Source organism: Myripristis murdjan, chromosome 5 (genome assembly GCF_902150065.1).
Source record: "Myripristis murdjan chromosome 5, fMyrMur1.1, whole genome shotgun sequence".
Lineage (NCBI taxonomy): Eukaryota > Metazoa > Chordata > Actinopteri > Holocentriformes > Holocentridae > Myripristis > Myripristis murdjan.
In genome coordinates, this window is record NC_043984.1 from 18,336,191 (window position 1) to 18,361,087 (window position 24,897).

General features: G+C 41.9%; 3 protein-coding genes across 4 annotated transcripts; all 3 read right to left on the bottom strand.

Moving 5' to 3' along the window:
- Window positions 1-686: 686 nt before the first annotated feature.
- On the bottom strand, window positions 687-6,968 carry tmem88bl (transmembrane protein 88b-like). The gene is made up of 3 exons (XM_030050766.1): window positions 6,757-6,968; window positions 4,896-5,190; window positions 687-1,096 (listed from the first exon to the last, which is right to left on the bottom strand). Exons 2-3 carry the CDS (start codon window positions 5,187-5,189, stop codon window positions 869-871), a joined length of 522 nt encoding a protein of 173 aa, XP_029906626.1. The 5' UTR covers window position 5,190; window positions 6,757-6,968; the 3' UTR covers window positions 687-868.
- A 3,076-nt stretch (window positions 6,969-10,044) lies between these two features.
- Window positions 10,045-17,199, bottom strand: nbl1 (NBL1, DAN family BMP antagonist). 2 transcript variants are annotated; one of them, XM_030050763.1, is made up of 4 exons: window positions 17,172-17,199; window positions 13,392-13,572; window positions 11,666-11,777; window positions 10,045-10,735 (listed from the first exon to the last, which is right to left on the bottom strand). In XM_030050763.1, exons 2-4 carry the CDS (start codon window positions 13,562-13,564, stop codon window positions 10,451-10,453), a joined length of 570 nt encoding a protein of 189 aa, XP_029906623.1. In that variant the 5' UTR covers window positions 13,565-13,572; window positions 17,172-17,199; the 3' UTR covers window positions 10,045-10,450. The 2 variants fall into 2 exon arrangements, with proteins under 2 accessions (XP_029906623.1, XP_029906622.1); XM_030050762.1 differs by lacking the exon at window positions 17,172-17,199 and adding an exon at window positions 15,122-15,730.
- A 740-nt stretch (window positions 17,200-17,939) lies between these two features.
- LOC115358769 (MICOS complex subunit MIC10-like) lies at window positions 17,940-24,822 on the bottom strand. The gene is made up of 5 exons (XM_030050777.1): window positions 24,671-24,822; window positions 24,047-24,128; window positions 18,435-18,482; window positions 18,220-18,329; window positions 17,940-18,120 (listed from the first exon to the last, which is right to left on the bottom strand). The coding sequence occupies exons 2-5, from the start codon at window positions 24,105-24,107 to the stop codon at window positions 18,112-18,114; spliced, it is 228 nt and encodes a 75-aa protein (XP_029906637.1). The 5' UTR covers window positions 24,108-24,128; window positions 24,671-24,822; the 3' UTR covers window positions 17,940-18,111.
- Window positions 24,823-24,897: the final 75 nt, after the last annotated feature.

A 24,897-nucleotide genomic window follows, 5' to 3' on the forward strand; every position in this document is an offset into this window, starting at 1 on the left:
TCATTCATAAACGCTTTACAAGGGTTGTCTTATTGTACTTTATGTTGTCCTGTCTATGGAAAACAATCAGTCATTTAGATTGGTTAATGTTAGCATCACTAAGACTTTCTGTTTGCTGTTGGAACATAGTGTACCTCCTATAAAGACAATCTGAAGTGTGTGCTTTGTTTGATGTCATGTGAAATTAATATGAAAAAATATGGTGACACATTGTAATATTAGCAACAGAAATGAAAATTATGCAGGGTCATTTCAATTGAATTAAATATACAGATAAAAAGTGACACATACACCATCAACCTTTTTTATCTGCATATCTGTGCCTCTGATCCAAGACTTACTGAACTGCCAAAATGTTTTTTTTTAATGGCAATCAAGCCCGAGCACTCCCAAATTATATCTATTAAACACAGGCAGCATCATTTTTTGCTTGTGTCAGCATGTGTCATCACAATAGATTATTAATGTGAAAACTATTCACATAGGCTGTGCTATAAAAAACATCTCAAATGTTTTTTTATCTGTGCTGTCTAATATCAAGATTAATTTCATCTGCTCAAATACAACAACAAGAGCTGAATATGCTTTGTGCCCTGTAGGTACTGTACGTGGGGACGAAGCACAAAGACTTCTTTATATCACAGATAGGTCTTCAGTTTCTAAAATAAAGCTAGATAAGCCAGACCTGGAAACTGCTGCAGTAGATTTATGCACGTTTTTTTTTTTTTTTTTTTACTCAACAAGATAATCAGAAATGCACATCTCAAGCTGATTTCTATCTGATCTTTACTGTGAGATTCCCAACTCCCCCCTGACTGTTGACATGGTTCACGATTCCCCCCCTCCTGTCTTGTCCCAGGACCCCCTATCAGACCCAGGCGTGGACGCTGCCAGCCCAGTCCAGGAACCGTCTGCGGTACCAGGCACGTGTGAGCGGCTGCATGAGGAGCAGGAGTCGAAACCTTCGCAGCAGCCCGCAGAAGATGGCAGCCGCTACGACCACGAGGGGTGACATCATCACAAAGCCCAGGATGATGAGGGCGGAACAACTGTTATCGTCTAGGTAACGGCAGATGGCGGAGGGGGCGTCGAGGACCTGGGAGGACAGACAGAGAGGGAATCACATGAGAGACAAACGGGCTCCAGAGACTGTGACTGTCATGGTGGTACAGTACAACCACAGGCATTTGTTTTTTTCCATCATAAAACAAACGGGTTTGTTTTATGATGGTTTACTGCAAATGTGTGTGTGCATGTGGCTATGTGTGTATGTGTGTGTATGTGCGAGGGTGTGCAGACACACACACATTTCCAGCAAATGATAAAACATGTGGCTAGACCATGTGGCCAGTGGGGTGTGACAGACTTTCTGCCAGCCTCCCTCTACAGTCCAGATAAGCAGCATCAATAACCCTCTGAGCTGTCAATCACCTGTGGTGGCTGCTGAGACGGAGGAAGTGGACAGAGAGAGAGAGAAGGAGAGCAGGAGAGAGAGTGAGACAGGAGAGAGAGAGAAGGGAGAGAGAGAAAGAGAGGAAGAGAGCGAGAGAAAGACAGAGAGAGAAGGGAGAGGGAGGTGGAGACCAGAGAGCACATGAGGCTGAGCCACTGTCACAGCAAGCAGACCCTCTTTCAAGCCTATAAGTGCACACATGCCCCAACACACACACACACACACATACACACACACACACACACACACACACACACACACACACACACACACACACACACACACGCAACTGAAGTATAAGCGCCCACTTTCCCTTTCCTTTCAAGTACACACACAGGTAAAGCACAAGCACACTTGTTTTCTCTTTTAAACACTCTCTCTCTCATACACACACAAATACACGCGGTCACTGGGATATGGCGGAAGCACTTGTGCTAAATGTTTTCCCATTGTAAGCGATTTCAATAGGAACTTTGCCTCCCACAAATGTACCCTAGCAACTGTAGGATTTAACACACACTCACAGACGCAGACACACATGCACACACAAACACCTCTGTCAAGTGCACACCATGCTTTCACTGAGTGCGTTTTCCTCCTCCTGCTGCAGTCAGTGTGCCTGGGCACAGCTGGCGCTGGCACGGTTTCAAACAGTCTTGTCTTGTCAGCGGGTCCCTCTCTCCCTGTTCAATCAGTTGCTACAATAGGAGGAACTTAGTGAGTGACATCTTCTATAATTGTTAGCTCTGACATGCATTCTCCCCGAATCACCATTATTCTCATTCTTAATTTGACTGCAGTTCCCGGTTCATATTTTTTCCAGAAGCAGAGACATACGCTGCTGCGCCTTCACAAACCTTGGAAATGGTTGTAAAACCTGCACAGAGCTGAAGCCTTGCCGTGGCATTTAACTGAGCCATTCATAACCTGGACAAGCAAGGTCCCTGGTGAAGAACCAACTTTATCAGATGAGGCAGAGCAGTGTTATATTATGACCTGTCACAAGGTGAGCCAGGAGGCCCACTGCGAGCCAAGGACAGAGCTGTACGTCTTCACAGGGTCATGGCACAAGTCCAAGATGGACTCGCTTTTACCGATGAGTTTATCTGCCTGATCCTGATGTGTCTCGCAAGGAATCTGCTGTGCCAGTTAGGGTGTAAAAACTGAACTGTAAAAAAACGAACCGTTCAATACCCGCTAAAAAGTTCTCACCAGTGTTGGCTGAACCTCCAGGTGACTGAGAGTGTTGATTATATTTTGAACTGTCAGATGAAAAGTGCAGCGTTACACACACATCCACCCTATAAGAGCCATACAAACACACACGTAGCTGATAGATAAATTAAAATATTTGTTTTTTTATGCTATTATAGTTATTATAGGTATATGCTATTATAGTTATAGTTTTTCATTAATTTTTATTTTTATTGTGTCTTGACTTTTTGTTTTTATTGTCAATTTGGTTTTAATTAGTTTTTAAAGCAGGTTTGTAAGGGATTTTTTGAAAATGCTTAGTTTTAGTTTAGTTTTTATTAGTTTCTGTGTTAGTTTTTTTTGTAATGTGAGGTATTTGGCAGGGGTTTCAAAAAAGTCAGAAAAGATATGTAATAAAAACTCGACAAAACATCATACCATTTTAAAAAATGTTTGCACTTAGGACAGATGACCAACCAAGTACACTGACAGAGATGAAAACTAAAGAAATTTTCTCTATAATTGTATTTTTTCAGTTAGTTTTGTAAACATAATTCAGTTTCAATTAATTATCATTTTGTGTGTGTGTGTGTGTGTGTGTGTGTGTATTTTTATTTCAGTTAATGAAAATGTCCACACCTAGATTTTGTTAGTTTTCACTGACAATAATAACCTTATTTCATACATTGTTATCAAATCTCTGAATGAAAAAAATATAGATTTTTGCAAATAAAATAAAATACAGAGAACACTGGAAATGGTATTTTTTCCCCTCTCTAATGAACAAAACAAACCAAACTAACACTGAAACCGTGACCCAAAAACAACAGAACAAACCGAGCTGTGGGTTTGTTGAACCGTTGCACGCCTAACTCTCTTCATCTCATTACAAAAACAATGACTAATGCACAGCAGATTCTGCCATTAAAAACAGTCAATATCTTGTTGAACCCACTCTCTGTTAATAATGGACAACACAAGAAGTTTCAACACCCCTGTGGAGCAGAGGCCAGGTACAGGAGTATAAACCACCTTGCCAAGAACATTGTACCCCTGAGGTGTTTGGGTGTGCTGGTCTGCTTTCCTGCAACAACATAATTTAATTGCCCCCAGGTGCCAATTCCATTCTTAATGAGTGATAATCCTCCCATAATTTAGACATGACATGGGCTCTCTTCCAGTAAAGTACAGGGAGTGGGAGCAGGGGAAGAGAGGTGCAGATTCATTCGTGTAAATTCACGCCATAAAACTGTCATGTTTGGGCAAAGTACCATCCTGTCCCAAGTTTCATAGCGTGCACTGCAAAAGTGACTGTCATGTTCAAAAGAGTGCTACAGAAAGGTTGAATTTCTGGGAAAATTTTTTAAAAAGGAATTGAGAAGAAGCAATCTGCTGTATGAGGTTCATGCATTTTGTGCATGTGTTACATACACTTACTTGGTCTCAGAGTTGAGTTGGAAACTGTGTCAGCCATCATCAAAAGAGGGTAAAAATAGGGATGCAAGTTTTTTTTAAGGCAACAGGAAGTATCAAGATTTGATTTTTACAGGATTAAAGGGATACTCCAATGTTTTAGATAAAATACCCTCTTTTTCTGACCTACCCAGACTGAGACAAGATGTTCAATACCATTTTCTAAAAACTTGGAGTCTATGGGAGTTGTTAGCCAGGCTTTGTCAAAGTGAAAAAATAAACCTTACAGCAACTCTAAATCTGTCTCATTTACACAATGCAATTCAAGTCTTAATGCTAAACTAACACGAAATGCTACCCCCTGAATCTGAACCTCTGGATGTGCAGAGGTGAAATTGGCATCAAACATCTTGTCTCAGTCTGGGTAAGTCAGAAAAAGTGGATTTTGCCCATAAAGAGTTTCTGACTGAAACATTTGCTGCCTTTTTTGTTTTGGTGCATGTGTTGTTTTCCACTTTTCTACATATGATTTACAGGGTTTACCATGGGTAATGAGGGTATTTGAGATGAATGGCCAGTAAGCAGTGTCTTGTGTCTGATATAGATCCTGTGCCAGTAAATCACTGTGCATCTCAGGATGGCATGAGTAATTGTAACACTGCTGCTGCAAGTACACATTGCTGACCATAACACTGGAGCTGAAATCTCATCAATAGCTGTCAAATAGCAGTCAGCTCCGTTGCTTGGCTTGTCCCTGCTGCAGTCAGAACAAAAGACAGAGTAATAGCAGGTAAACTGAGACCACAGTGGCTGGTGTGTGCTGCTGACAGCTCACCCTTGAATGGCAGAGGAAGCCGGCATAGAGCAGCAGCGTAGCGGGCAGAAGCACCACGGAGAACACCACAGCCAGGAGCAGAACGCACGCCGTGACCACGCCGAGGTTCCACAGCAGCAGAGCCGCACCGCAGGCCATGCAGCCACACCGGCCCCTGCGGCTGCCCCACGCACTGCCCTCGCTGTGGGCCACCGGAGGAGGCAGCATCTTCACCCCCTCCCCGACCCAGAACTCCTCCTCTTTCTCCTCCTCGCCTGAACCCCCATCGTCCATGTCAATGTCCATGCCACACATCCTGGAAGAGGGGGAGAGAGAGAGAGAGAGAGAGAGAGAGAGAGAGAGGGAGACAGAGAGAGAGAGGGAGGGGGAAAGAGAGAGAGAGAGGGGGGGGGTCATGTAAATATGAGCACCAGTGATACTACAGAACTGATACCAGACTTTTTTTTGCATTGCATTGTTCAGTACTAGCATTCCTTGATGTAAATGTGTTAATTAAGGGTTGGGGTGCAGGCTGATGACAGTATCTTTTGTAGACTTAACGGTGCAGTCCAAGTTCATATGTCACTACTCTGTCATGCAAACATGTCATTTAGGCTTTATGTACATTGTGCAGGATGAAATGCAGTCCAAACCTGACAAGAAAGTGCTTTAACCTCATCACTGCTCCCAGTGAGTTTGTCAGTGCTATGTGGTTGAGCTTTGTTCAAAGAGCCTGAACTTTATTTTAAATTCTAGTGGAGATCCCAGGGTTTGCAATGATACCAAATATATCCTGCTGAATTGCAGGAAAATGAGCTGATAATGATGCACAAGACATCTAGGTATTTTCTGTTTAACATAATGGTGCAGCCATAAAACAATGGCATCTTGGGCTTGAATATTTCACTCAACCTAAGTATGGTGTAGCTTCAGTGAAGGGCTGCAACCAGCAGGTAAAAAATATGTTTGTGACATGTTTTCCATGTTTTCAAAATGGGAAAAAAAAATTCCAACTTTAAAGCAGCTTAAGGGGAAATTTAAGGGGAAATCAGAGTTCAAAAGGCTAAAACATTAGATCATGTAATAATTTGATGCAGTTTTCTGTTTATCACTCACCTGTCACTTTCATCTTGAATCACACAAAAATGTGTTTTCCCTCTATCTCCCCTATCCAGTGCAAATTTTAAAACCCTGAGTAATGAATCGTGAAGGAGACAGGCAGGCAGACGGTCGGGCAGACAGACAGGCTGCTCACTGTCCCTTCAAACCTCACCTCCCATCTTTTTTCACTAAAGGGAGCCGATAACTCATTATTGAAATCAGGAACCTATATGGCCTGGCTTGAGTTCATGCCACCACCACCCCCTACCCCCCTCACACACACACACACACACACACACACACACACACACACACACATCTCGACCTCCCCAACCCCTCCGCGCTCTCTTCCCATCGCTCCTCTCATCGATCACATTGATCATGGCTCTGTCACTCAGCCAAGATTGCACAATCCATTGTAAATCCAGTCACAGACCTTTAACGACCTGCTGGCTGCTGTCCTGAGCGCCAGCATCACCCATCACCTGCTACAGTGTGCTGAGATTTTATCACAGGTTAATCATGCTGAGCAGAATACATTAACCCGTTGCATTTTGTAGAACATCCTATTTTAGGAACCTCTTATGGGCAAAATTGTGGCCCGGATATTAATTCCCTAATCTTTTGTTTTACGCTCCACATCTTCTGCTGTCTGTGGTCACAACTGCCACAAACTGGGTTATATCCCATAGTGACAAATAACAACAGCGATATTTTAGGCTAAACGAGGACACAGAGCATAACCAAATCATATAATATCAATAAAAAATTGTTCGCCTACCTGAAGATATGAATTTTGTCTCTCTCGGTTGTGTTTTTAGATTTTGTTGACCTCTGAGAGTGCCGGTGGTGATGGACCGCAACTCCTGATTTGTGTCACAAACACAGAAAGAAAGAAATCACCAGAGATACTAGAAATAAATGATGAAATAAAGAGGGGAAAAACTTCGGTGCCAATTTCTAAAGGATGAGAGCGCATTTGAGTTGCGCTTTGCCTCGCAGCGGTGCAGGTTTTTTTGTGCGTCTACCGGAGTGAGCGAGTCCGTCGCTGGCCGGCGCGCACGGGGCTTTGCTGCTGCTGTTTGCGCGCCCACGCAGTCTGGTGGTAACGCAGATGCATCGGGGTCAATAGAGTGTGTCAAGGCACTTTGCCATGCCTTAACCCTTAACGTGAGCCCACATATGATCTTGTGTTTTGCTGGATATTCAGGACCGATGTTCCTTCTTTACTGTGCGCATCTGGGTGATGATTTACACCTATTCATATGCAACAATCATCAGATGCTAAAATATTGTAATTAATAGGTTATTTGGGTACACACATGTCACATGGGTGACGATGAATGGGTGGCAATTGACAATAGATGCAGGAACTTTGCCAAAAATGACCCCTTGACAGTTAGCCTGGAGGTACACTGATAATTTATGTAAAATATGGTGTTGAATTCAGTTGTAAATATTTTTGTGCTAAAATAATGATTATTGGCTGATACCCCAGGGTTTGATTCATAGAAGTCACCCAAACTCAGATAAGAGTGAGACAGAGCACGCCTGCCCATGCGTGCGTCAAAATTGTGCGTACAACGGCATACAGATAGAAATTAACCATCACACAGTAAGCCATCATCTCAGTCCGTATCAAAGTAAATCTAATGCATTACCAAGGGGGATGAGGAAGCTATCTGTCTTAGATTATATCAGCTGAAAGATAATGTGCCGGCCTATCTGTGTCAGCTCTGTATCATCACTGATAAACAAGTGAGTGTAATGTGATGTATGACAATAACTGTAATACAAAGACAAATTTACTTGGGAGATTTTCCTCCTGTAATCTGTTCCTCGCGAACCACCGACCACTGTCAACTCTGCTGTGGTGAGATAAGGGGGTGATCGATTTGTTTTGAAGCAGAAAGTCAAACTTGCACTGCTCCGATTTAATTACACTGAGCAGAGAAAAAAGATGGGCGGATATGGGGCAGAGAGCTGAGGAAAAATGGAGGAATAGATAATAGATGGATTGAGGAGAGGGGAAAATAATTGGTTAAGGGCTGAAAGGATGCTTTAAGGAGAGTGTGATTTGATGGCAGCAGTAAGAATGTTATTGCCCGGTTTGGTGTGTAATATTAGAGAAAAAGAGAGTCTGAGAAGGAGCAGTCAGTCGAGAGGTGTGAATATACAACCTCTCTAGTTAATTCTGATTGCAAAGTCTGCTGACACCTGCTGGACTGTCCGTGAACTTTTTTAAACAAAAAGTGTGGTCTCTCTCTCTCACACATACACACACACACACACACACAGAGAGAGAGAGAGAGAGAGAGAGAGAGAGAGAGAGAGAGAGAGTTTGGCAGTCATTTCTAATATTATTCTTCAGAAACTCTTCCAGTACATTCTTTCCCTCTCTACCTTGGACATTTCCAAACGCTACTAGGCCTGTTTGTTCTTTCTGAGGCTCAGTTGACTTAATACAACAGACCATTAAGTGAACCTCTTCCATTTGCTACCCTTGTGGACCGTGAAATATGCTCTGTTTCTCCCTCAAGATGTGCAGTCACTCATTGATCCAAACGTACGCTTTGATAAATCTGGTAGCTGCTGACCTCTAAGAGAAAAACACATGAAGACAAAGCATGAACCCAGCATAAAGAGATTATCTTGAATGTATTAATAATGAGGGGTGTGTGTGTGTGTGTGTGTGTGTGTGTGTGTGTGTGTGTGTGTGCATTAATCCAGAGACTTCTCCTTTATCAGATTTCTTTGGATATGTTGAGCTAAATGTAAATATGCAGCTTCATCTAGGTTTATGTCTATCTAGTGCGTATTCTACTCTTCATTGCATTTGTCTGGAGATTTACCATCATTTAATTAGCCTTTAAGTTGCTGTGGGCCAACATGAACATAAAAGATATAACATAAAAGTTTAGTGGAGCCATAATTGCAGGCTTATGACCAGCACATGACATTTTCATTAGCTGCTCTAATGCTGGTTACACAGTGTTGCAAGCATGTGAAAGAAATAATGATATTAAAGTTAAAATTATTTATTGATGTCAGAGTTAATTATATGGTGCATCTTGTTTATACAAGCTTCCACTATACAAACTAAAGCCACAGTTTTTAGTTTGGAAAATCAATCCTCATACATTTGTGTATAGTTGACCGAGATAAACTAAATTATTAAACCACTGGAAGGCAGCTGTTTGCCTGCAGTGAATCTACTCTGTTATATTTACACCACCAAACAGCATAATTAACAGAGCTTTCTCAAATTTCTGTATATTTTTTTTTTAAATAAATGATTTTTTTTATCCTATTTCTAGCAGGATTCGAATAACTTCTGAGCAACTGCAAATTATTGTTTCATGCATATTTAAAACTTTCCTCCCAGAAGGGTAATTCCAAATTTAATATGGCTCATTATGCAAATAAGACCTATTTTTGAAACCCAATAAATGGAATCTCGTAAATTCTTTCTCCATCTATAGTGCACCATATTCTTTCTGAATTAGCATCAGGCTTCACTTTATTATGTATTATTCTCTATATTGTCAAGAAATTTCAGAAGCAGATATTTTATAGATGCGGATAAGCAATTCATGGGACAGTACGCAGGATTCTGTACATCTCATAAGAGTCTCCTACGAGATGTGGCAAAGTGAGTTCAGATGGAGGCAAATGAGGCACTGAGCAGCACAGCCCCCTCCCCCCCTTGTAGTACTGCTTTGCGTCAGTAAGGGGCTCCAGCACCATTAAATGTTTGTCCATGGCTACAGTTTGGTTGGTCGATGAAAACAAGACCATCTGTCGAGTCCCACATCACACAGCAGCCACATGACATTAAAGAAAGAGCTTCATTTTTATAAATAGTGAAAAGAAGTCATATGTATTCCTTTGGGCCACACAAAGAAACCATCTCCCCAGCCGCTCTCTGCATGCCGAACAACTTAACAACTTATTGCAATGACAGAGAACGGCAGGGAGAAAGAGAGAGAGACGACTGCCCTCTGATTAGTTTTGATACAGCTTCTGTATTAACACAATAAAAGACAATAAGCAATAATCTTTTTTTTTTTTTTAAACAACAGGATTTATTGCATTCAAAGCAGGTTAAAAGTAATGACACTACAGCTTGTTAACAGACTATAGTCACGTCTGGGTGCACAAACGCATGTATGCATGTGTTAATCAGCAAACAAAAGGAGTGCATAGCCTGGTGTGTGTTTGTATGAGTTTACTTTATATACAGTAGGACGTGTTTTGTAGCATGACTGTGTGCGTGTGTGTGTGTGTGTGTGTGTGTGTGTGTGTGTGTCTGCTTGTAAAAAGAACATTTCAACACATTGTGAAGTCATATCTTCAAAGTGCCTTTGCAGTACTACAGGTTGGTAAAGAGGATGAAACATGGTGCTGTGGGATGGAGACATATGGGGGTGGGGGTGGGGGGGAGTGAAAGATGAGTGGAAAAACAGAAGAGGGAGCTACCCTCCTTCAGATGTGTGTGGTAGTGCATGATGGTCTGTGTGTGAGTGAGCGTGCTTCGAGTGCAGATCTGTGTGTGGCTGAGTGTGAGTGTGAGCCTGAGCCCCTCCGAGGGCTTCAGATAAAGACGGAGTGTCCAGGCCACTGTCTGATGGGTAGAGCTGCATCACTGCCCCCTCCTGGGCGCCTTCTTTACTGCAGGACTGGCAGCTGCAGTGGAAGATCCTCTCCACCAGTTTATCCACACGAGGAGTCTCTTCACTGCCCGGGCACTCCAAAGTCACCTGCTCACGTGAACACACACATATGCCAGAGATATTTGGTGCCAAAAGTCTGTCGTTTGTGGAAAATTTGTACCTTTACTGGCCCAACACTGAAACCTGCCAGCACTCCTGATCCACTGTCTTTCCTGCTCTGCCTCTCCTCTTTGCCACTGGCTAAATAATAATAATAAAAAAAGCCAACCAACCCCGCACTCTAGTGACCCAGTAAACACAAAAGAGTCAGAAACCTTGGCATCGCACAAGATCCTCTAACCCCTCCAACCTTAAACAATTTCCCCTCAGTATTTGTGTTTTCCATTCCAAATTATCATTCGGCAATTTTATCATGATCTATCACATCTGCCAAACCAACTCTGAGCGGTATCCTATTTCATGAGAGTTGGCTTTGTTGTGTATCAAACTGAATATTATTTAAACTCTGCAACAGCCGTTACAACCACAGACATAAACATCCATTTCCAGTTAATTAAAAGTAAAAGTAAAAAGGAGGCTACAAATTCCATGAAATTCTCGGACAGGGAGATTAATAAAGAAATCGTTAATTAATTTATCAGGTACCAGCTGTACAATCCATCAGATGTTTTTCCACTGAAACATGAGGTGACCTCACCTGTGGTTCCACCCGCCTCGCCTACCTGGCAGCTTTCCAAACTACATACACCGCATTACAAAGCCTTTGTTGTCGCAAGACTGGCTTCCCTCTGGCTAGGAGGAACAATGAACTTCAGATGAATATAAAATACAGGCTTGAGGTTCATGGGGTACCGGGGAGATTAAGAGCAAAGTCTGTTTAAACCCCACATTTATATTTTTGCTTCTACGGGATTTGTGTTCATTAGTGTAGATCATATTTCATGGTGGGAGTCTGTGGTTTGTGTGTGTTGGAGTGTTTTTGCTGCACTACATGAGTTAATTTGTAATAAGTCTTACCACTTCCCACTGTGTCTGGGCAGGCATGCAGGAGTCACAGTGCACCAGAGACTCAGTTGACTGTGGAAAGGTGTTGGGCACGCTGTAGCTGAAACACTGGCCCAGACAAGCTCTGAGAGAGGGATACAGAGGGGATTATTTCCTTGTGCCTTTAGACACGAGACGTTTGATTCAAGTGCATGGCCAGAGCTCTGATGCTCTCCAAAAACGCCTAAAGAGAAGCTTCAGACTTAAGTAACTTAAAGCTGAACTGATGAACATTTCTTAGCACACCCAGACACTCTGGACGGAGCTCCAGGTCGCGGAGAGCCATCACTCAACATGTAATTATAATAACCATAATGAAAAATAACAGCTCAGTTCAATCCCTACCCCTAGTACTCTGAAACTTTTAGAAATTCTGAGAAACATGGCAGGAAGTGTCAACCTGTTGCACTTGCAGCAGAGTCCACTGCCTACTCCATTCAACTTAAAGGACCATACCAGTGATTTTGAATTTTTGCCCAGGTTACTACAAATTACCAACATTTACCCTGCAACAAACCATTTTGCGAATCATGCAGAGATACTAAAGAATTCACAACATTAGATCAAAATTACACCATTTTAAATTTTAATTTTTGGTTGACAAACACTCATCTTATAAAGTTATGCTTCTGCGGCTATCAAAGTTATAAGCATTCATAAACCACCGAACTAATCATTCTCTGTGTAAAGCAAACATTTCCTTGGGGACTATCTTCTGTCAGAAAGACCATTTCACTCTGTCCAATTTCACGTCATCAAAAAACAGCAGTGCTGCTGCTTTTTGGAAAACTAATGTGCACGACTTTATTGCGGTGATGAAATACTGGTGTGAAGAAAGTCTGTAGTTTCTGAAAGTTAATTTTCATATCGCAGAGCTCTAAAATATGACTACTTGCTTTGGGAAATGATGAACACGAATATGACATACATACATTTTGTAGGTATTATGCTAAAAATGCAAAACCACTGGCAAGGTCTTTTAATACTGTGATGCACTATGGAAACTTGGGATGGCACAAGAATAAATACTTGGGCACCAAATCAATACCATTTTTAAAATTGATACCATTACTAACCAAGGTTTTATATTGATATTGATATTGTTTAAATATGTGAAACACTGAAAGCTGCAGTCATGCTTACAGGAAGGTTTGCCAATCAAATTGACAGCGCATACACATACCATTATACTAGTTGTTGCTGCAGGGCCGCGCTGCATTGTGTTCTTATTCTAATGGAGCTTGTATGTTTAAATGCTTGGATTAAATCAAGTTTGTTTACTTGTTCATGTTTGGACAAAGTTTCAATAAAAAAGTGTGTGCTGAATGAGATTTTGTCTCTGATGTGGTATCAGACTGGATATGGAGAGCTGTGGAATTTCACTGGTACTGGTATCAATTACCAAAAATTCTGGTGGTGTGACATCCCTGTGGGAAAGTTTGGCTTTCAAGTTTATAAGAGCCATAATGTTTTTTGCAATTGTACTATTAGGTGGCGACTTAGTCAAGTGCAAATGCCAATATCCAACTACTGAGGACAGTCGGGATAGTGCAGATTTGTATGGGATGAGTCCGACTTGGACCACTTAAGGAAATCTTGACATTTCAACTTTAACGACAATTTTTTGCATATATGTACAGATAGTGAGAGAGAGAGGGGAGGAGAAAGAGAGCGAGACAGAGAGACCCTTCACTCTGACCTGTTTTGAATAGAGCGAGGCTGACATCCCGTGTGCCCAACTATCTGTGTGATGTTCTTGGCTTCGCACCAAGCGCTCTTGTCAGGGAACAGCGCCAGGCGGTTGATGTGCGCAGGCGGTGCCGCTGAATACAGTGCAAACAGTGCGCAGCAAATCTGAATTCTTTGCCACATGACTGCACCTAAAGGGGCATAAAAACGCAGTGTCCTGTCGTTATCTTACCACTTCTTGAAGGAGAGAGAGAAAAAAATCAAGTGTAATCGGGCAACTGCTGTGATATCCAATTACTAACAGGATATCTGAACTTTGCATATGAGTGATAATTTGGAGGGACAGCTTCTAGATAATTAGCAACTTGTTCCCTGGAGGTATAATCTGCCTGTGTCCCGCAGCTTGTCCAGCTATCAGTTTTAGCTCATTTGAATGCTTTACAATCTTCAAATAAATCCACGTGGTCAAATTAGCCCAACCTCGCCGGCTGCAGGGAAACAATATCCTGGGTTCATCCTGTCCCGGAGACAGGAGGGGAGAGGGAGGGAGGGAGGGAAATGTCTGCTCCATACCACCTGACTTTAATACCATGAGCGTCCTCTGTTTGACTCTCCTCTTTTAAAAATGCTTTGACCAGTCACGTCATTTACAAGCCACAAAATCGTTTTCCCCTACTGCTTATTAAAAAAAAAAAGTGGTCGGTGGTCACCCACGTCGTCTGATTGACCACTTTTAAGCACTTTGGCTCCCATGGCATTCCAGTGGTTTCTAACACAAATAAAAGCCCAAAAGATTCAGTAATGTTCTCTTACTTCTTCTGTAAAACAACAAAGTCAAGGGGCTGAAGGGGGAAAGGAGTCTGGGTGACCTGCCAGTGTTGCAGCAAACAAGCTATGGCTTTTAGGCTGCAACTCCTGCAAACAGCCAGATTACGAAACTTGCATCTTTTCCACTCTTATTCATGTATACGCGATGATCAGGTACTATAAACACCTTCATGAACTCAACTATAGTTCACAGAACTCCACTGAGCAAAACTGGCTATTTGATTACAGGGCAGGATTTTGTTACAATCACAATGGCCCAAACAGATCTGCCAGGCAAGTTCTGTCTAATCTCTAATACTAGGTAAGAGAGAGAGGGGAAATAAACTTTTCCAGACCAACTGGGAAACTTTATCCGCTGCTGGTGACAAAGTAACGCGTTACAGTAGCCTACTCCTCGGTAACGAAGAGTGCAACTAGGCTATTTTTTTATCCGGTAACTGTGCAACATTAATTTAAGATGCGAATTATGCGCCATGTAAATATCAAATTTAAGTTGACTTTCCCCCTTTTCCTCAATAACTTAATTGAGTCCATTCGTTTTAATCAACCTTAAATTATAGTGGCAGAAAGGTTTCTTACTTCAGTTGCTACTACACGCACTAATTTATTATTATTATTATTATTATTATTATTTTTAGAGCATGACAGTAGCCTAACACTTAATATATGTTGTTTTCTGTGATTTCCCCCCGGCGAGGTCATTGAGTTAACCCCAGCTTTTTTTAACGTAACGTTAAGAGGACCGTCTGCTCCAGTAACGTGAACGGAAAAGTAACTGAACCACTGGCGCAGCAAACCGCAGTCCTACGGCGGCAATAAGTCAACTAATAACATTTTTTCTGAAAGGAGCAACGACTAATTCAGTGAGTTTAGAGTAACTAGACCCAGCACCGGTCCTGGAGGCAGACTTACCACGGCTCACCGGCCCTGGGGACCAGCCGTTCTCCGGTTGAGCACTGCGCAACGTCCCGCTGAGACAGACCCCCTCACCGAAGATTAAAGCAGGCAGGCAGGAGGAGGAAGATGCGTGGAGTCGTCAAAAATCACCGCGCACTGATAATTACAGGAAAATATGACCACTTTGTAGGCAGCGGCGGTAAATCCGAGCGGAGTCTCCCATAAAACAGTTACATCATCCGGAAAGAAAAGTGACTGTCCGTCCGATGAAGAAGGATGGGGAGGTAGGGGAGGTTATGTGCGCTATCTCATCTCCGAGTCCATCAAGTTGACTGTCCCTCCCCTTTGTTCTCTTTCCGTCCAGTGTTAAATTCCCCCTATAACTATGCCTAAAAGCCAGTTTTCCAAGGATTGTGCTTTCCAGCTCTCACGCGGGGTTTTGAAAGTTTCATTTGGGCAGGGTTTAGGCGCAGTTGAGCCCCCGCACGGGACAGGGGTCCCTGCTGTGCCATTTTTGGACGAAAGAAAACGGGGAGGGAGGATTTGTTTGGAGGGTTTCAAATGTTTCCCCGACTAGGGGCGAAAAGAGACCCTCCTGCAGATCAGGTTATTGTGCAGCAGTAATAATGTGGACAGTGTGTTTTTGTGTAACATAAACAGATTTTTTTTAAACAAATTTATTCACTTTTGTTTTGCATGAATAATCTTTGCCATTACATCTGGGATCACTTTATAAATTACTGATATACATTTGCTGAATTGGAAAAATGGACACAATATGAAAATGCTGTGCAACTGGGAAACAGATGTGAATCAATCAATTCCTGCTGATCTCTTTGTAGCTCCTCAATAGGTTTTTTGGAGGTTTAGATGATATAAAGCAGACTAGGCCTACTCAACCACAAGTCATGACAACTTCTTTAATTAAGCTATTAACAAAACAGACAGAGTCTTTGTGAAAAAAGCTGACCAGTTAAAGGGGAATTCTGATGAATTTAGTATTTGAAAGGTTATCACTGCCCCTTAAGAATCTATCACACTGATGCAGCCGACAACCTTGGAGAAATAATGGGAAAAGTTTGATATGGTATGATTTCTGATAAATGCTATATATTTGGCCGGTTTGGTTGTTGGCTAGTAACACTACAGCAGCATCAGGGTCAGTTGCATGCTAAAGTAACATCAAACACCCCAAGGTCACAAAGTCGTCCACTGATTCACTATCAAAGGAGCAGCTCCAAGCTGTAAATAGTTATGAAGTAATACACATTGGATGTCTGGTTTCTATTAAATAACATTCAAAGACTGACTGATTTAACAGTTCTGGACCATCAGAGAAAAAAAAAGTGAATTCTTTGATAAGCCAGTATTCCCCTTTAAGTTATTAGACTGGTTATTATGATTTCATCATGGAGAATTTTTCAGACAGGCACAGACCGGTATAGCCCACAGGCTGCCTTATTACACATCCCACTCATGTCACACCCCCACTCCCTCCCTGCCTCCCTCCCTCCCTCTCTTCCCCCCAACCCCTTCACTTCATCCTACTAGTGCACCACTACTTTGCTCACAGGTGTTCAGGCTGGCTTGTGTCCATAAGCACCCCTATCAGTGTTACGCGCTTCACTTGCAAACAAATATTTTAATGGGCCGGGGACGAGTGACACGGCTTAATTTCTGACAAGGTTACTTTATGACTGATTCAGTGCAGTATGTGAGTGCAAGACATAGGCCTCTGTGAACATGGGAATGTATTTTATTCTATTGTGCACAAGAATGCATGTGCTTACATTACTGTCAAAGGTTGAACTGTTACGTGATGGAGAGGTACACTGAGCTGTGAATATTTTTAGGCTTTGCAGCAGGTCTTGAAGTGTGCAGCACTTAAAACGAGCAAGCAGGAGAAAGGGAGGGATGGCAGCAAAGAGAGAGAGAGAGAGAGAGAGAGAGAGAGAGAGAGAGAGAGAGAGAGAGAGAGAGAGAGAGAGTGCATGTACCAATGTTTTCTTTGATGTGAAAGTGTACAATGTGTGTTATGTTCAGACGTGCACAGTGCAGAACTCACCTGTTAGTAATAAGACTTGAGCTCCAGTCCAGAAATGCCATTCGAGTGCATTCCACAAATTCTGCTGCACCAGGGGGCTGGACAACGCACATGCACGCATGCACACATGCACACACACACACACACACACACACACAAACAAACTTAGTCTTTAACAGGCCCTTGCAACCACACATAAGTGATCAATCAGACTTGAACAATCTTGCCAAACGGATACTCAGCCAATAAATACACAAGACATGCAAGTTTTCTCCTAATACAGAGACGTGGGCTTAACCTCCCTGAACCCCCTGTGATGAAAACACTCGCAATCACAGCAAACATTCACATCCAACTCACAAAACTTTCAACAGGGCTGCAGAACATTGTGTAGCCTTATTTGTACATGTATTGATGCATGAGTGAAGATCCCACTGCCATATTGCCCGTCTCTACCTGGTCTTCACAGGGTACCGAGCTATGATGACACAACTTCTTTGGGGTTTTACCAGCCTCTTTCTACATAAAACTGGCTTTATTCTCCCACCAACTGTATTTTCCTGAATCCATCATTCTGTGCAACACTCCTTTTCTTCCTCCCACTCTCTTACAGAGCTGCAGATGCTGAACCTGGCCCCCATTCCAAAACAGCAGGAGTCCGAGTCTCCCAACTCATTAACACACAAAATTACCTCCCACCCCCAAACCACATTTCATTCTTCTCCCTCTCCCTCTCTGTCTCTCTCTTTCTCACACACACACAGAAATAAAGAAAAGAGGACAAAAAAATACTCCATAATTCCTTTATTAAATATACATTGCCTGCCCTTTGATATACACACTGAGTATCTCCTTGGGCAGTAGTGCCAGGACAAGAATAAGCAGCAAAAAAACCAATGAACATGGACGGCACAAAACAAGGACAGGAATGGCTCAGCAAATCACCATTCTCAGTCCTTCCCTACTGGTCCTGAAAAAGAGCACAAACAGAAAAAATATGAGCACTGATGTGTTACTGTGTCATAAACTCTGTTATAAATGACAGTTTGAACATGGTTTTGGTACTCACCTTAACCATGTTGCCATGAAGCAGATACGGTGACCTGAAGTCATGCTGGCAGTTGGAATATCCCATGCCCAGTCCCATACCTGAGCCAAGCGACACCGGCCATGTGCGTCCTGACGGGGAGAATTACATTAGCCAGTTCATGCCTGTTTACAGCACTGATTACTATTTTGAAAAATCTAGACTTTTACCTATTTTCCTTAAGTATAAACACTTACGTTTGAAGAAAAGGACTGAGAGCACGATGCCCACACTGATGCCAGTTACTACAAAGAGAAAGAAGAAGGAAAAAAGTATGAATGACTTTATTACCTAAAAACACACACACAATCACACAACATCAAAGTGATTCGACCTTAGTATTGAGGTTACGTGATCATGTCTGATATGAAATTCACCGGTGGGCTTGGGACTAAATCTGTTTTAACAATATAAGCAGCATGAGGTGGTGAACAGCGCCTACTACCCAGACGTTGTTCATCAGAAAAGCAGAGAGGTAAGAGAGAGAAGAAGAAGGCAGCAACGACTACAGGACAAGTGGTGTACTTGCAAGTCAAGTGCTGTTTAGACCCTCTGAAGGTCAAGCTGAGGGTTAAGCTGATGACACAAAAGTCAGCTTGGCCGGGGCAGGGTGTCTGACAGACTCAAGACAGACAGAACTCAGACCGTAGTGGGTTCTTGAGGAGGAATGTGTTTGTGCGCTTAGCTTCACCTCGCTGCAGGCCACACCACACCCAGCTCCAGCCCAGCCAGCACAGAAAACACATAAAAACAGCCATTTGGGCCCCTCTGACTCTTAATTGGATTCAGAGAGCTATGCGGCATGACTGATTTGCCTAAACCAGAACACTAAGGCTGCTCTCTATTACACAACTTACAAATGTCAAACATGACCACAAGAAAAACAAAAACACCCGACACATCCTTAATATTGGTACTGATCAACAATAAAACTGTCTTTTCTCCTCTTCCACTTCAAGCTTAAGATTAACTTGTAAAGTTCAACACTGCCCTTCTGTAGTAGCCGCACTCTTTGTTTTGCTCTCCAGCTTTCATTCTCTTTTTCAAGCAGCCTTCCCAGTGATTTCTAACCCCACAGTACAGAGAGAGAGAGCTGGCAAAATATGAGGGTAGATCAACATCTCATTTTGGCTGCCTTTCTCTTTGTCTGTCTCCAACACGGATGGATTATAAGAAAAACATTTGAGTTGAAGAAGAATGAAGTGAACATGTTAAACCTCAGGCATGAAAATACTTTGAGGGTTTTGCTTGCTCTGAAGACTCCATTCTACTCTCTGAACCAAACTGCTTTAATGAATCATGTGACAAGAATGGATATCACATTTAATACTTTAGTCTACAATCCTGACTGTTGCCGATCTTCTTAACAATGTTCTTGTTTGTTTAGACTATACTACTACCATCTCAAAGTTTATGTAATAATTATGTATTTGATTATAATTAAATGCTACATGAATCACCTTTAATTACCAGTCATTCATCTCTTGAATGCTGGTCCATTTTCAAACATTTACAGGAGCAAGCACACCATTTCTGTGAATTTAAATCTTAAACATGCCACACAAAATAGACTAGGGAATATATATTCCTCAGTGTTAGCAATAAGTTAGGACTTCCTTTCAAAACAAAACCCTGAGGCAAACATGCCCTGCAGAGTTTCTACCTTAGCATGGCACAGCTGGAAGGCTGCTTCGCTGAACTCAAAGAATTGCCACGAGGCAGACATTTTTGTCCAAGCCAGAGAGGTTTTTATTGTGCCAACGCTTATGTCATTTAGAAATATCTATTGGGACAGCTTCATTTGCCAATCTGTGTCACAGTATTTTGGAGGTTGGATAAGCACTTACGCCTGATCTGAACCCAAAGCTCCTGCAAGTCTGCAACAACATCCTACAGAAAATCCCCATGGTGACATGAACAACATTGTAAAATGATAGTTTTGTTCATCAGTCAGACTGGCTCAGTCATGTCCAGAGCCACTGGAAGATACATGGTGAATGCACTCTTGACATTGTATAACTATTCATTTAAATATTGATTCCCTGACTGAAAATAACGAAAATATGCACATTTAAACTTAAATACTTGTCTGTTCTTTTGGCCAAAGGTCAGCTCTAAGTACTGTCCTAGCACTGCAGAAATTATAGATTTTTGCTTGGACAACACTATGTTTAGCTGCTATTCAAGAGCTAATTGATTGGCAGAAGCAATGTAATTACATCTGTGTTCTTTTTTTTCTTTTTCATATTGCTGTCGCATCTTGCCTCTGCTTTACATGTGCAAATACCACTGTAAATCACAGTTTTTTGTAGCTTATTGCGTCATTTGATTTTGTCTGTGCAAGAAAACTATTAGCGCGATACATGCTGTTACAAAACACACATTTATATCGCTGATGAACCAAATATAAAGAGCTGCTTTGTTAACTTTTAATGGTAGCCATGTGACAGCCTTCTCATATCTGGGTGTTTCCAGTGTCACCTAACTTTATAGTGATACTTTCTAATCCTAATGAGTTCAAGTTCAAGTCAAAGTCTATTTGAAGCCCAACGTCACTGTTTAGACTCTCAAAGGGTCTTTACATGCCCACAAGTTTACAACAAATAGGATGACAGCCCCTGACTTAATCCTCACTGCGAGCAAGAAAAAACTCTAAGAGACTTGAAGCAATGCTGGTCAGTCAGCTGCAGCTCACAACTATACAGACAGTGTAAATCAATAGAATCACATTACATAGCAATGCCATAGAGTGGGATTACAAGGCTACCATGAGTGCTTTTCATACTGCACATTATTAAGTATTAGGGTTATCTTTAGCCGTATGCTAGGAGTTGGCCAAGGGTGCCCTTAGCAATGGGCAAAGTTCAACTAAAATGTCTAAAACATATACCTGTAAAGGTGCAACTGATTTGTTTGTTTGTTGTATAATGCAGGTATCCGTGAGTTACAGCTCATGTGGACTGGTTTTATGAGTTGACATTCTGCTTGAATTCAGCAAAGGTAATTCCCTCTTTGGGTGAGAATAAATGAGCCAGATAAAGTGTCAGAACCTCAGCAGTATTTATAACACTACTAGTCTGCTCTTTCCTTTCAGTGTAAATGTCGAGGCTTGGGCACCTGGCAGATGGAGGTAAACTTTGGAGCAGGAGAGCTTCATTTCCAGCTGTCAATCAGCCACACACCAGTTGCTATTGGCTCAGTGGCTGCTGGAGGGAGGGAAGAGGGGGCTGAGTGCATCCAAGCTGGGTCGTGCTCTGTGCATGGCTGGCCATGCAGGAGACACAGCCATGCTTCCTGTGTACCTTGGAATTCAGGCTTCTCATGCTTCCCCTGTTGACCGTGCATCTGAAAACTCACGCACTTCAGTTACGCTGTAATAAAAATTAGCTCCACATCCCACAACAAGAAAGAACCACCTCACCAAAACCAACCACAAGTTCCAGGTGCTCTTAGTTCAGTCACTGTGGGACAGAGATGCTGCGGTTCTGTCTGTGTTGTTTAAAATTTCAGGTGGCACATGATCTCACACCCCTCCAAGGTACACAGTTGTTTTGGCCTGCATTTATGACATTATGACTGTGCACACTCCACTGCACAAAGCATGAACCACCATTTAGTCCTCCTACTACTGATTTAAAGGATAATTCCATTGTTTCATCCTGGAGATGTTTTTAACAGGGCAGCTACAGCAGTCTAATAAGTTCAGGAAAAGCCATCTCTTCTCATATCAAAATATTATTATTAACATTATACATTCAAAATCCAGGACAATATCCAGTCTCATATCACAATACCAATACATTGTCCAACCCTAATATTGTGTAAGCTGTCGGAGAGCAACACTCCCAGTGAACTTGAGGTGTTTTTAAACCTCTGTAGTTTTGTGACGAAAGTTCTGACACAATCACTTGTCATGATGGCAAAACCTGGTGAAAAAATGTTCCTGGTTGAAAATAACTTTTAAGATTGTATTTGCAAGCCTGTAGAAAATTTGTCACCCCATCACTTACATTGTTTATAAAGTCTATTCAATCTAAAGTGTATGTCTGCGCTTTTCACAGTGTGTAACTCTAGCAGGTGCTGACCAAAACTCAGGAGAGACTCTGCATCCAATTGTACTGTCAAAGGCTTTTCAAATCAAAAAATAAATTACTGCATGATTCAAATATGATACAGTTAAGTATGGAAACTATACCGCTAAGCCTCTTTCTCTCTCTCTCTCTCTCTCTCTCTCCTTCACACACCTTCTGTGTGTCTGCTCTGTGTTCTGTCAACTTCTTTGTCAGCTGTGTGTAAACTTGCCCAAAAAACACAACACAAATCCTGGATGTTTTCACACATGATTGTAGCAAACACATCAACAACAGAATAAAAAAAAAAAAAAAAAAGAGCGAGCGAGCGAATGACAGCGAATGAAGTGATGGAGCGACATATATCCACCCAGGAAGAGAAAGAGAGAGAGCAGTGTTGGTCGAGAGAGCTAGACAGTGAATGAAAAGAGAGAACAGAAGTAGCCAAAATTTAGGTTTGTAAAGGTTCTTTGTCATACAGTCAGAACTGTGCACCAAAAATGTTTGGCTGATAGGTCCAGTATTTTGCAAGATTAGTTGCTAGACACAGACACACACACACACAGGACTAAAAACATGATCCTCCAGGCTATGTCTGGTGGAGATAAATATTGGAGACAATGCTCTAGTAAAGTTCTTGTAATGAAATAAGAGCTGTGATGCTGACGTGTGTTGTTGGGCAAAGTGCCAGCAGCTATGATACCTCGTTACTCAGCCTTAGTGCAAACATGAATCCAGCTCTGAGGGGATAATCAGTGCTATCATTATCCCTGTCATTCAGGCGCTGCTAGTGGCATAGAAACCAGCGTGTACACATGCCTTGTGCATGTGAAGTTGTAAGTCTATTTGTGCCACCGTTGTTTTCTTATTTTAGAAAACTATCGATCAAGTGGTAAACACAGGAAGCCAAGAATAAACAGCATGCAGTGCCCTGAATGCAAATAAGATTTCACAAGCTTATGCACTCAAAATGGGAAATTGGGAATGGTAATGAAGCACCCATATCTCATGTTTAAATTCTAATTAAATATTAAAATGATGTTGTTCAATTATTTTAATAAGACTTACAGTGTAGTGTCTAACATGAGAAATTAATCAAGTGTTTCTAAAACATGTTTGTTTGTCTGTACTGTGTTTATTTAAAAAAAAAAAAATCAAGGTGAAAAAAAATGAACTACAGGCTACTTTGTGTACAATTTAAACTGACTGTTCAGCACTGATATCGAAAGCATCACAAGAAGCAATACACAGGACAAGTACTGTATCAAACGTAACAATTTCAGTGTGCTGGCATGCCTACTTTCAACTAGATTCATTTTCAGAGACAAGACAAGGTTGCCTTCAGAACATGCACATCTATCCAAATAAAGGCTGTGTTTGAAGGCTGTGTCTTCAGAGAAAGATAAACTGTTGATGACAGGACACAGCAGGAGGGTTCAGGGCTGCAGGGCTGCCTGGGGAAGACATGGCCATGCCCAGTGGACACCCAGTGAGCCAACACCATGTGGTCTGCAGTTTTACTTAGATTTTTTTCTCACCGTTAAAGAAAACCATGCAGCTTTACACATTTTGTTTCAGAGTTTCCACACAGCTGACCTCAGTGGACTGTCCCAGGACAACTGTCCCACGGAGAGACACTTCAGCAGCAGCTCGCATGTACAGTCTGGCTTATTTACCATGTGTTACATACATCACACCAAGGACAGAGCTGTAAAACATGGTCTAAGCGTGATAATTACCTGTTTTCACGGCGGTGTCAGCAAGGCAGCGGTCCCATTTCCGTCCGTGCTCGTCTGCCATGTTTTCAGCTGTCAAGACGCGCTGCAGAATATCGCGAGATGTTCATTAGATCATGTGCATCCTCCCCCCCTCCACCCGCCCTCAACTTCCTTGTACAGGTTTATTTTTTTCTTATTAATTAATTAATTTAGTTATTTATTTTTAGAATCAGCTGATAACATTTATCTCCTTTATTTGATTAAATGCAAGTCAAGTACATGACGCACACATGTTACATGCATTTTAATATAAACGCTGCTGTAAATATACTTAAGTGGAAAAAATAATATAAAAATAAATTACAGTGAGCTAGGTTTAGATTTTATTTGCATTAATGTATGGTGTATCCTCCTCAGCATTTGTGGATTTATACATTTGCACACAATCTTCCTAAGATTACACTTTTCAGTGAATATCACTCCTTTGATGAGACCTGATAAATGATACCTCACTCACTTAAACTGTCAAAATCCCCAGTTAAGCAGTGGGGATTTGACAGGTATGACTCGATAGTATCACAATTCATTCACGGAAATTTGTTAAAAGATGCTTTTTTTTTTTTTTTTTTCCCCGCCCTCTCTTACATGTGCATGCTTTCTTGAGCGTGTTTATCTACTCATCAGCAGGGTCACGACTGTTTCCAGCGCATTTTCCCGAGTCCTCCCATTGGTAAATAATAATTGCTTCTTGGGAAAACAGATTATTTCAGGCCTGGGAACCTCCTGCCTCCATCGATGCATCACCCTCTGTCGCCCTCTCTGACTGCTTGTGTCTCCCATCCACTGCACCACTCCTCTCTTTCCATACTTGG

Coding starts and splice junctions, on each gene's coding strand:
- nbl1 (XM_030050763.1), bottom strand. CDS start 13,564: ATGTGGCAAAGAATTCAGATTTGCTGCGCACTGTTTGCACTGTATTCA. Junction 11,778..13,391: donor CCTCGCTCTATTCAAAACAG/GTCAGAGTGAAG, acceptor TCCCTCTCTCAG/AGCTTGTCTGGGCCAGTGTT. Junction 10,736..11,665: donor CCCAGACACAGTGGGAAGTG/GTAAGACTTATT, acceptor TCACGTGAGCAG/GTGACTTTGGAGTGCCCGGG.
- tmem88bl (XM_030050766.1), bottom strand. CDS start 5,189: ATGTGTGGCATGGACATTGACATGGACGATGGGGGTTCAGGCGAGGAG. Junction 1,097..4,895: donor GCTTCCTCTGCCATTCAAGG/GTGAGCTGTCAG, acceptor CTGTCCTCCCAG/GTCCTCGACGCCCCCTCCGC.
- LOC115358769 (XM_030050777.1), bottom strand. CDS start 24,107: ATGGCAGACGAGCACGGACGGAAATGGGACCGCTGCCTTGCTGACACC. Junction 18,483..24,046: donor TGACACCGCCGTGAAAACAG/GTAATTATCACG, acceptor TTCTCTTTGTAG/TAACTGGCATCAGTGTGGGC. Junction 18,330..18,434: donor CTCAGTCCTTTTCTTCAAAC/GTAAGTGTTTAT, acceptor TCTCCCCGTCAG/GACGCACATGGCCGGTGTCG.